This window comes from Kryptolebias marmoratus, linkage group LG16 (assembly GCF_001649575.2).
Source record: "Kryptolebias marmoratus isolate JLee-2015 linkage group LG16, ASM164957v2, whole genome shotgun sequence".
NCBI lineage: Eukaryota > Metazoa > Chordata > Actinopteri > Cyprinodontiformes > Rivulidae > Kryptolebias > Kryptolebias marmoratus.
In genome coordinates this window covers 30,366,485-30,378,616 of record NC_051445.1, presented here as the reverse complement: position 1 = coordinate 30,378,616, position 12,132 = coordinate 30,366,485, and the positions used below count along the sequence as shown (strand labels likewise).

The 12,132-nt window shown below is 38.6% G+C and overlaps 1 protein-coding gene across 3 annotated transcripts in view; it reads right to left on the bottom strand.

The window, feature by feature from the left end:
• grik2 (glutamate receptor, ionotropic, kainate 2) overlaps positions 1-7,371 on the bottom strand; it is a 649,386-nt gene extending 642,015 nt beyond the window's left edge. For all 3 annotated transcript variants that reach the window (XM_037980176.1, XM_037980177.1, XM_037980178.1), the window contains exons 1-2: positions 7,293-7,371; positions 5,233-5,613 (exon numbers count right to left, since the gene is read on the bottom strand). In XM_037980176.1, the coding sequence (XP_037836104.1) occupies positions 5,233-5,326 (94 nt within the window). In that variant the 5' untranslated portion in view covers positions 5,327-5,613; positions 7,293-7,371. The remainder of the gene's footprint in view (positions 1-5,232; positions 5,614-7,292) is intronic.
• Positions 7,372-12,132: the final 4,761 nt, after the last annotated feature.

Here is a 12,132-nt window from a genome sequence, read left to right as displayed (position 1 = left end):
ATTAACTCCAGCAGATTTGATATTTGACACTTTATAAGAGTTAAGGTACCAACTCTCCAAAAAGAGTTAAATTAACACTTTCTGGTGTGGACCCATATAGACACTTTAAAAGTGTTGAAATCAAATCTGACAGTGTTAATCTGGGCCTCCTGGATTTGCTGTGTACTCAGCAGAGTTTACTGAATCATAAAGTTTATGCATAGCTTGTTATTATCGCTTACCACCAAAAGCACAACAGCAAAAATGTTTTTGCCTATGTCTGTGTGTGTGTTCATTTGCATGATTGTTAGCAAAATATTTCCTGAAAATGTGAACAGATATTATGAAAACTCTCAAAAAGTCGTTATTGGATGTATATCTACAACTCAATAACTTCTGGAGTCAAACCAATTCAAGATGGCTGCCACATCTAAGCAAGCTAAGTAAACGCAAAAATGTCCCAAACACAGCCAGTTTTACAGATATTGAGCTCAATTTCAGTGTGCTGGTAGCTGAGAGTCATTCCCAACACATATTCTAAGCACTATAAGATCACATAAGATCCTTGCTTAAAACTTTGTCATTAACTATTGCAGCCAACTGTGTCTGTTTGTTAGCAAAATTGCTCATAAACTACCTGACAGATTTGATAAAACTCTCAGAAAGTAATCACTTGACAGACAACTACAACTGATTTACTATTGTAGTTAGCCCAATTCAACATGGCTACCACAGACAACTGACATAAGAAAAAACAAAAATGGTGTTAATGCAGACAGTTTTACAGATGCTGAGTTAAAATTTGGTTGTGTTTGTAGCTGAGATTCATTTTCAACATACAATCTGAGTGCATTTCTGAACACATCTCACAGAATTTTGTAATTTTGCAGTAGATTGCAACTAATGTCATTAGGTTTGACCAAAACAACTTTAACTTCATCCCTTCTCATCATAAGATGATATTAGTTCATGCTAGTGTATGTAATAATGTATTAATTCAAATTCAAATTCAAAAATACTTTAATAATCCCAAAGGGAAATTAAATGTTGTAGCTCGTAATCCTGGTTTTGTTAAAGAGTTGTTATAGTTGCTGATGGCAGTGGGCAGGAAGGGTCTCTTAGCTGTAAAATGACCCACACATGCAGTCTATTTGGTAGTCTCACTTGGGTTCAGATCAGATCTCAGGACATTATGACAGACCAAGTAACAGTTAAGTCAGTCACTTTTCAACTAATCTGTATTACACTTTATAACCAACAAGCTGAGAGAAAATTTACTTTTGTGCTTTCTATTATCATAGTTTGTCAGCATGTGTCTCTGGTCGCATCATCTGAACCCTGACCCCACTTCAGTCTCTATAATTTCTACTCAGATGGTTAACTAATAATCTTATCTCCAGAGACCCACTGTGACAGTCTGTACAAAGCTTTTTGTTCACACCAGAGCAGAGAAGATTTACTATACCAACATGGAATTAACATTCTGAGTAGTTATTGCCTACTGCCAAAGGCAATAAAGAGAAAATCAGATCTCAGAAATGCTTGCATCACTGTCACATCTTAAAAATTTAACCATGACACAATAAAATCACCAGGTGACAGAAGCTGCCATTAGCCCTCACAGATTCAGAAATCAAACACAAACATATCTGCAGACAGGAAGTGAAAGAGTAACCCAGCTCATATCCAGTCATTGAAAACACATGATGCTCAGTTCTTTTTCAAAATAAAGGCCTAGCATTCCTTGAATGCATATTACACATCACCTTTCACACCAGAGGTTTAAACTAAGATCATCATCAAATAATAGTATTGTAGCATTTTGGTCAAAGCTCGAAAAAAACATTATGCAATATTGCAAGAAACAGCAAAAAAACACTTCACCTTGAGCAGCAGCCAACTCCAGATGTTTACATGTATTTACTTATTATAAACTTGTGAATGTTTTTATTTTATTTAAATTACAGAAAACAGTATTTTGTGACTCCTAAATCATTTGTAATGCATGTAAATTATACTGTACCTTTTAAGTCAGAAAGATGTATACAGTGAAAAGATTTACATGTTGCTTTGCTCCACTGCTGCTTTGATTGTGAGCACAGCATGTTAAACAATACAGTTTTTCTTCAGTCACAACTGAATCTCATTTTTCTTTAGCTACTGGGCAAGGAAATTTCTGCTGCATTCAACAATTAAAACCTAGAAGATCCACACAAAAAGGGCAAAATTATTCAGACAACTGCAAAGATTGGATAACACAGAGTTGAGATTTTAACTGTTAAGCTTTAAAGACTATATGTTTGTTACAAGAAAGACATGCTAAGACTGAGATGATACAGTAAAATGCAGAGGATGTTTCAGGAAGCACACTATCTCCCTGCTGAACATAAAGACAATTGCTTTAATGTAAAGAGACAACGATGAGCTCCGCAGCATCTCAACAGTCTATCTGTCTGCGCTCTCTTCACTCTGATGGAAATCCAATTCAGCTGCATCGATGGAAAAATCAATCCACATCTCACCACTCTTCATTACTTAATTACACAATCCTACAGTGGGGCTTTAATTGCAAAGAATGTTTTATTTACATTTACTTTTGGTCCAAAAGAACTGTTGGAAATAAAATATTTTTATACTCTGTTTAAATCAGTTTCTTATGTTGTAATGTGTTCAATCTTTGCAGCACTTTTACTCCATTTTATCAATAAGAGAAAACTAATATTTTATTTTTGTAATTTGGTGCTTTTTGCTCATTTTTCTTTTTCTGACAACCAAAGTTCTGCAAGTCAGCAGATGACTACTGCCTGAAACATTAAAAACAGGGAGTTATAAAAAGAATAAGAAGGCAGCATTGTCTTTTACTGGCTTTTAATATAGGTTCAGAGGAATTAATGTGTTGTACTTTTACATAATTTCATTTTATTATTCTATATTTATTATTATGGTCACTTTTATAATTTGTTATTTTGCATAGTATTATCATTTTGCTTATTACTATAGTTGTAACTTAACTTTTTTATTGTTCAGCACTTTGGTCAAATTACATTGTTTTTAATGTGCTTTACAAATTTTGAGTTGAGTTGATGAATAGAATAGAATAGAATAAAGTATTTTGTCCATTTAATTTACATAAAATAGAAATTAATTTTGACATCTAGCAAGACTTAAAACAAAAACAAAACTCTTAAAATCTCACAATAAAATGCATAGTAAAAACAAACAATAACAAACAGTATTTTACAGAGTACTGTATGTGAAATAATAATTATTTTTTTGTTTTTGTTGTTGTTGTTGTTCAGGACACTAAGAGCAGAAGAAAAAAAAAGGTTTTACTTGCTAATGAATTGTAAGTCTTCTGCCCGATAGCTTTAACTGAAAAGAGAAGGTGGAAGGAGCCATTTTACATCTGTACTGCTTTCCTATACTAAATAAATAAATAATAATAGGAAAAGAAAGATGTAAGATGGAGGAATTTCTAAACAGTGAAAACTATTTAATAAGTAATAAAATAAGGATATTGGTGAAATTTTTAAGTTTTATCCAAATTGTTTCTTACAAGAATACAATTTCTGATGTGCTTTTAAATGTGGAAAAGATGTAATGTTCAGGATTATTATTCCGTATAAAACGACACACACACAAACATACTTGTCTCAGTCTGCATTTTTCACACATCACTTAGGCCTGCTGCAAACAATCGTCATAATGGATGTCATTTATGCAAATTGATTGACACATTTTTATGAACTTATCTTTCAATTTCTTAAATGTTTCAACAGATTTTCTCCACACCGCTAATCTGCACTCAGTAACTGTCGAGCTCCTGTCTGCTTTATCTGAGCTACAGTTTCAAACCATCATGGTAGATAAAACAGTCTGCTCATCAACAGTGGTTAATCAACCAAGTAAAACTGTCGTTTGTACGGCCTGGAAGGTTTCCTTGACTTACAACAGCAGCAGAAGAACAGAGGCGCTCAGACAGACAGAGGGGCTGTGGGATGCCAGAAGAAAAAACAAAGCTTTTGTAAGTTTTTTAAAGCTGATAGATTCACTCTATGACATTGGACAGGTTGTCTGGCTGCTACATTTTTCAGTGAATAAATGACTAGAATCTGGGTTTAGGTTCGATTAATACTGTACCAGCGTTGTGTTGAGTTATGTTTCCCTCTCAAGTGGAGGTCTGATTCCCCACCATCTTCGTTCTGTTTTCCTCTTATTCTCTGTTGTTTAAAGTAAAAATATTTTTGATGAAAAGCTAAAAGAAAATATCTGAATCTCTTATTGTCCCTTTCTTGTCCACTACAATGGGGAAAGACATCCTGATAGCTGGAAATCTCCTTTACGTATGGGAGTGAACAGATCTACACACAAAACTTCTGTGTCAGCACTACTTGATCAATCTGACTTATGTTTTAAACACATTTAATTCTGTAGATTTTTTTATCTAACAAATTCATATATGACGAATATCATTAATAAATACAATTCAAATGTAATACAAAAAGTGTGGATTAAGTTAAAGAACATTTGTCAGAGTTTCAGTCTCCACTCTAACACTTTAAATAGTTTAGTTGTGTTTGTTTCTCTTCTCTTTCTAAAGGTGAAGCCAGTTGACTCAATTCCTCCAAAAGAAAGAATTCTCTCCAATGTTTGCTGCAGGTCTTACCTTACAGCATGCTGATTATTCAGGCTTTTTATTTTTAAATATAGAAATAAGAAGACATTCATTTTATTTATTAATTATGTTGAAATTGGGTCTTTGAACGATATTTTGCAAGTCAGTACTTACATTTTATATTGTAGTAAACGGTAAAAGTCCAAGTTAATTGTTAAAATGGAACTGAACTAACAATAAAATAGTTGACTTTGACTTTTGGAGGGAATTTTTTCTTATTATTTTAAATTAATTGAAATAAAATAGGCGGTAGTGTCAGCCTTAAGCCGTGTCATCACACCTGAAATACACGCGCGCGCGCACACACACACACGTGTTTGTAAAAGCAACAAGTCTCAGATGATGCAGCTCTGTTCCTTAAAGAAATAAAACCTTGATTTTTCTGTCTTTGCGTCAGCTTTACTATGCGCGGGCAGACCACCTCTCGTCCTCAGCTCTACATGTTGTTCCGCCTCAGTACACAAAACCAACACCATCTCCAGCAACTGCCCGCAGTGGGAGAAGGACTCAGTCATAGGACTAAAACTACAGACACACGGGAAGTTTCAGAACCTGAGAGAAAAAAAAAGCGGACTCACCAAATCTCAGTACGTGCGGCATCCCGTCACAACATCCAAGAAAGTGGAAGAAGAGCAGCAGAAGCCTCGCGCTGCACCTGAACAACACCTCCATGGTGTCCGCTTGAAGCTCAGTTTAATCCCTGAATGGTTCCGTATATTTCCCAGACTATATCTGGTTCACGGCTCGGGTTAGGTTCGGCTTCGGACAGCAGCGGGATCAGGACATGGTGGTGGGCTCTGCCGGGCTGAAGAGTTCCTTCTTTACATCCATTTGCCGGAACCGGGATTCGGTGCGGGTCCAGCTCACTGCGTCAGGAACAAACGGCCCCCGGACTCAGCTGAGAAAGAGGATGGAGGGGCGTCCATGTTAGGCAGGGCGGGCTGGAACCGGTTCATTCACTGCGAGACAAACGGCAGAGATAAGAGGGTGAGTCGTTGATGATCCAGTTCGATCCGCGCTCAGAACCGACAAGAAGCAGCTTCAGCTGTGATCCGGCTCCTTCCTGCCCTCAGACCCACCTCAGCCTGATGTCCGCCGGTGTGTGAGTGGTTCTGATCCGAAGCAGTTAGGAGGGGTCTCTGTCCGCTCTGTCGGACCCTGCTCTGCTTTCTGTCACACTTACATGTTTCCACTCAGATGAAGCCGGTCCAGAAAGACCCATATCATAAATCTCTAACCTTGTGGGAAAATTTGCCGCTCGGGATTAAATATTCCCCCTGACCTGCCCTAAAAAAAACAAAAAACAAAAAAAAACCGTACGAGTGGTTCCATTATCTATTTCTGTGTTAGCTCAAATTGTTTTTTTGTTTGTTTTGTTAAGTTGTTTGATTTCAGATCTATTTTGGGGCCTTTTGTCCAAATAATCATTTCATCTTAGACTGAACTCATTTTTCGGATCTTATCTTTAACTCAACTTCATGACAAACATGAAGACGTGGAGGTTATTTAAACAAGGAGGTAATAAAAACGGCTGGATTAAATTTTTTACAAAGAAAATTTAAGATTAAAAAGTTAAAATATTAAGCTTTAATAAATAATAATATTACGATTTAATATAAAATCCAATTAAAGGCGGTTTGTCCACTCGGGCCACAGAGGAGTCTTCAGCACCGGACAGAGAGACAGCGACCTCACATCTAGGTCCTGATCAGCTGGAACCAAAACTGAACCCTCACACCTGGTGGTTCAGCCTGCTTCTTTTAGAAGCTGACTTAAATGTGGATGACTTCAGCCTTTTTTTCTTTGTTTAATCATGAATAGGATGTGAGAGTGGTGCAGTCTTGTAGAGGCCACGATCTGGACCCCGAAGTCCACTGGAGTTGGATCACACTGACCTTAGAGGTAATAGATGGTTCCATAGAAAACTCTTGGACTGTTGCTTTTTTCCTAAAAATCTTCTGACACACCTAATAGAATAAATCCCCATCAGTTTGACTCACATGAAGTGCAGCAATCAGCCCCGAACTCATCTAACGGGACCAGAACCGAGCTTTTTATGCGTCTGTTGAACGGCCTCAAAGCGCTGTTTGCAGGTTGAAGGCTACATGGTGAAAATAATAGAAAACAACGAAAAACGCACAGTGCATGTTCTTACTTGAGTTTGTTTTCACATGCAGACACGCACGCACGCACACACACACACTCATAGTATAATACATTTGCTTTGTGCGCACTTCAGCTGCGTCACATTAAAGTTCCGTTCCTCTTAAAAAGCTGGTTAGTGTCCTGGTGAACTCCTGCCGGTCTCTGACAGTCCGTCACACTACAGCTCTCAAGTCTCTTTCCGAGCCCAGAACTGGAACGCGGCACCAAGCCCAGGTTGGCCAAAGAACCAGGAGGTCATGGCTGAACAGGGTTCTGAATCCGGATCTTTCGTCAACTTTAAACTGTTGTTTGTGCGTAAAGGTGCGCTGATGAGGGGATGGTTTAGCTTAATAAACTTAAATGTAACGATGCCCGCGGTATTTAATTTTTTAAAAGATTTTATGTGTCTGATAGATGAGCCGTTCCTGGAAAGTAGCAGTGCACTAAAGGAAAAATATGTGAATAAATGTAAAGTTTAGGAGAATGTTCTTACCTGAGGTACAGCAGGGAGTCGCCGGAGCAGCACAGACACGTTGGTTTGTCTCCACGGAGGAGCGGAGCCGCTTTTCTTGCTCTTACATGTGGCAGAGCTGCGCTGCGCCCCGGCCGCGGGGAGACACGCCTCCTGTTGGACGGCAGAGCGCACTGCTTAAAGCAACAGGGGCTCCGCGCAGAGCCGGGGAGATCCGCCGGGTCAGGCTCTGTATCTTGGCAGAACGTCCAGACATAAAACTTTTATCTGCTCCAAAAACACTCTGATAAAAATTAAACGACTCAGAATTTGATAACAAGATGCGTTCAAGTTCTTTGCAATTAATATGAACCCCCAGCTCCAAAGATTTAAAGGAGTCCCAAAAGAGAATTATTAAATTTTTAAATAAAAAATAACAACAACATAAAGCTTAGATAAACATTTCTACAATTTACACAGATTACCTGTTTTATTTGCAATTCTATGAATATGTTTTACACTGTACATTTTAAAACTTACTGATGGAAAATTTTGATTTTCATTATGTGAATCAGAGACATAAAGTCAAAGATATTGGTCTTTCTGTGATCTTTAATTTAAACATAAATCACAGTAAAAAAAAAATTACCTTTAGTCCACAACTTCACATAAAACACAATGTATGGGATCAAATGTTACAAACAAAATATTCTGGAACAAAACTGAAAAGCAGACCTTCATCTTACAAGATCAGAGCTCCTCAGTGTTCCAGACATGAACATCAATAGGACAGAGAAAAGATCTTAAAGCCAAACTGCATTTATAGAACGTTTGTTCTAAGAGAAAGACTAAAGAAGAACCTTCAACCTAATTCAACATTGTGTCGAAGTGTACAAAATATATAAAAAACTCCAATATTTAATCTAGAGGGGTTTTCTTTTCTAATTTTAAAATGTAAAAATGAGTGTCTCCCCTAACAGTTGACAGGTTTGGGATGGTGGTGGGGGGTTATCTTAATATTTTCTTCTGCACTGAACACATATGAACTGGACAATAATCTGATAATAAAAAACAGCTTAAACTCAGCTAAATTTTAACTAGTGCTAATGAACTGGAAAAAACAGAAAATGTTTTTATTTTATTGGCTTGCAGAGGCTCATATAGCCAAATCAAGAGGGAGTTTAATCTAGAGATATTTGTTGCTACTTGTGAATTTCGAAAGAAAATTTTATCTTTAGTTTGTCATTCCCTGTGGTGGTGTTTCAGGCATGTCTTTTAAGGAGGAGACCTCGGGAAAGACCCAGGACATCTTGGAAGGTATATATCCCTTTGTTGGTTAGGGAACACCTTGGGTCCCACTGGAGGAGCTGATGGAAGTGGATGGAGAGAGGATTGTCTGGGCCTTTTTGCTAAGGCAGCTACCCCTGAGAGCAAGACCTGGATAAGCAGAAGAGGAAGATGATGACCAAAGTAGTTTCTATTAGTAAAAAGACAGAAAAACACATGTCAATAATAGAAATAATTACAGTAGAGCAAGTAAAGACAGCTGCAAAGTAAGGAAATGTGGTCAGTTTGTCCTCCAGCAGTCTAAGCCTATAGAAGTAAGGGATAGCTCAGGAAAAAGTCTTAAGCCTAGTCTTAAAAGTAGACAGGGTGTCAACCTCACTAACAGAAAATGGAAGTTGTTTCCACAAGAGAGGAGCCTGATAATTGAAAGTTCTACCTCCCATTCTACTTTCAGAAACTAGGAACCACAAGTACACTTGCAGTGTCATGATCTTGGGAAGTCTTCTGACTCACATGCGGAAAACAGGACGGTACACAGTTTAAAATGAAGTTGAGTTTATTCTTGCACAGAGGTAAACAACTGGACCACTGGATGGGCGGCAGTGTGGCTTGGCGGTGGTGTTCTGGTCTGGAGGACAAGTCCAGATTTGTGGAGGTAGTGGTGTGAGCCAGAGTTTAATATCAGTATAAATCCAGCTGTTCTGTGAATGCCTCAGAGGTTTGTTACAGAAAATTAGGAATCAAACAGCATAATGAAGACCAAGGAACACACCAGACAGGTCAAGAATAAAGTTGTTGAGAAGTTTAAAGCAGGGTTAGGTAATAAAACAATAGCCCAAACTTTGAACGTCTCACAGAGCGCTGTTCAAACTAAAATGAAAAAAGTTTGGCACAACTACAGCTCTACTAAGACTTGGTCACCCACTTGAACTGACAAGCAGAGCAAGGTGAGCATTAATCTGAGAAGCAGCCAAAAATGCCCTGGTCACATTGGAGGTATTCACAGCTCAGGTGTGACAATCTGTCCACAGGATAACTTATAGTTGTGCACTTCACAAATCTGGCTGTTATGGAAGAGTGACAAGAAGAAAGCCGTTGTTGAAAGAAAGCCTTAAAAGTCTTGTTTGAAGTTTGACACAAGCCATTTATGGGACACCGCAAACATATGGAAGAAGCTGCTCCTTACAGATCAGACCTAAACTAAATGTCGGGAACTTCCTGCTGTTGTGTTGTGGGACTTGCAAGCATATAGAGAGTAGATTTCCATCAGTCTTGAAGTTTATGTTTGCCGGTAAGACCAACATTTCTTATCAGGACTATCTCCTTCCGGCAAAGGTTGATCTCTCACTCTTTGGTCATAACAGGATTTGTTTCACAGATGGTTCTTGGTAGCACTCTTGGTAGCTAGATGGTAACCATGTTGGAGTTTTTCTCTTATTTTGTCAACATACTGTAGGTAAGATATTTCTGGATCATCTCCAAAAGCAGCACCAAAACAGATGTCAACAGGCAATTTGCATTTCGTCTGAACAATAAGTAATAGGTAGAATATCCGGCGGTCTCATGATGACCATCAAGGTGAGGCTGCGGCGTTTCGTTCTTCATCATCTGCTGCAGAATGCAGCAGGTGTCAGAAGAAATTACGGACAAATACCCTGATGTCATGGAAGATGTACACACAAATACTGTTCCAGCAGGTAAACGTAACCCCAGTTTTGAAGAAGTCGGGATGTTGTGTAAAATGTAAATAAAAACAGAAAGCGGTGATTTACAAATCTCATAAACCCATGTTTTATTCCCAATGGAACATATGCATATCAAATGTTAATTTTGAATTTTATGGCAGTAGCACATCTCAAAAAAGTTGTGATGACCATGTCTCCTACTGTAAAACATCTCATCTTCTTTTAACAACATCTAAACATCTGAACCTGAGGAGAGCAGCTGCATGAGGTTTTAGACGGATTCCTTTACAGACAGAATCATTTACATTCTGTCTGTAAAGGATTCTAGCTGATCAACAGTCCTGAATGGGAGGAGATGTTGTTCTAAAAGTTGTAGATACTTTTTGGCATTGATGAAGCCTTTCCAGATATGTAAGCTGCCCCTGCCAGAGGCAATAGTGCACCCCGATACCATCAGAGAGGCAAGCTTTGATAACAGGCTGTATGGTCACTCTCCTCCGTGGTTTGGACCAGTCTGACCTCAGAATAGTTCTCCTCTTTGACTCAGTCCATTTGAAATGAGCTTTGGTCCAGAGAAGACAGCAGCATTTCTGGATGGTGTTCACATCTGGGTGCTTCTTGTCTGATAGAGCTTTAAGCAGCATTTGTGGACGGCATGGTGAACTGTGTTTACAGACAATGATCTGTGGAAGTATTCCTGAGCAGAACAGAACCAGAACCTGGTTTTAATGCAGAAGATCAATGTCCAGTGTTGACCTTTGACCTTAGAGGTTTGTACAGATTCTTCAAATCTTTGGCTGATATTATGAACTGTAGATGATGGGATATTCGAGGTATTCAGAAATTCTTCCACTACTTTTAGACGTTTTTGTGGACTGTACCTCTGCTCATCTTTACTTCTGTCAGATTCAGCCTCTAAAATTCTCTTTTTATCTCTTTTTATCCCCAGTCCTCTTACTGACTTGTTACCAATGTTACCAATTAACGTCATCCAGCTGTTTTTTATTTGTTCCATTTATTTTTACTGCCTTTTGTTGCCCGTGACCCAACATTTTTCAGATGTGTTGCTGCCATAAGATTTCAAAGTACTTAATTTTTTTCTCAATTACGGTACAATTTTAGTTTAAACATTTGATATGTTTACTTTGCTCCATTGTGAATAGAATATGGGTTTATGAGATGTGAAAATTATTGCCTTTTGTTTTTATTTACATTTACACAATTAAATTTTTTCAGAAGTGGGGTTGTAAAGTAGTTTGATATTAAAGATAACAGTAAAAGTGTGTCATGAATCCCCTGCAGCCTTTATGTTTTTGCAGTTTGTTAGAATAAGACAACTTGAGGCTGGACGTGGAGTTAAGGACGAGCTGAAGAGGAAGTGTCACTTTCCTAGCCGACTTGTTTCTTGTGTTACCTCGTCGTTAGCCGACCTGCCGTGGCATTAACTTCCTGACCCTTCGCCTGTGTTTTGTCTTTAGTTCTGCCACACACGAGGACCGAACTAACGTCTCTGAGAGGTGCGGCCACTCTGACAGCTGGCATGTAGTCGTAATATTCCTCGCTTGCTGTACTTGTTGCAGCTTGGATTTTGTGCTGTGAAAAATATCCTGACCCTGTGCATTATTCACCAGGCAGCAGGATCAGGTGCTGATTAAACCATAGAGAGTGTGAACAAAAACATTGAAACATTAGAAAGCAGCTACCAAAGGTTACTAGAAAGTAGTTTTTTTAGTTGAAGAATTAATTTTTTGCAGGGTGTCTCCCTGGGCTGCCACCTTATCGTGGTGGAGGGGTTTGAGTGTCCCAATGATCCTAGGAGCTATGCTGTCAGGGGCTTCATGCCCCTAGTAGGGTCACCCAAGGCAGACAGGTCCTAGGTGAGGGGCCAGACGAAGTGCAGCCCAAAGACC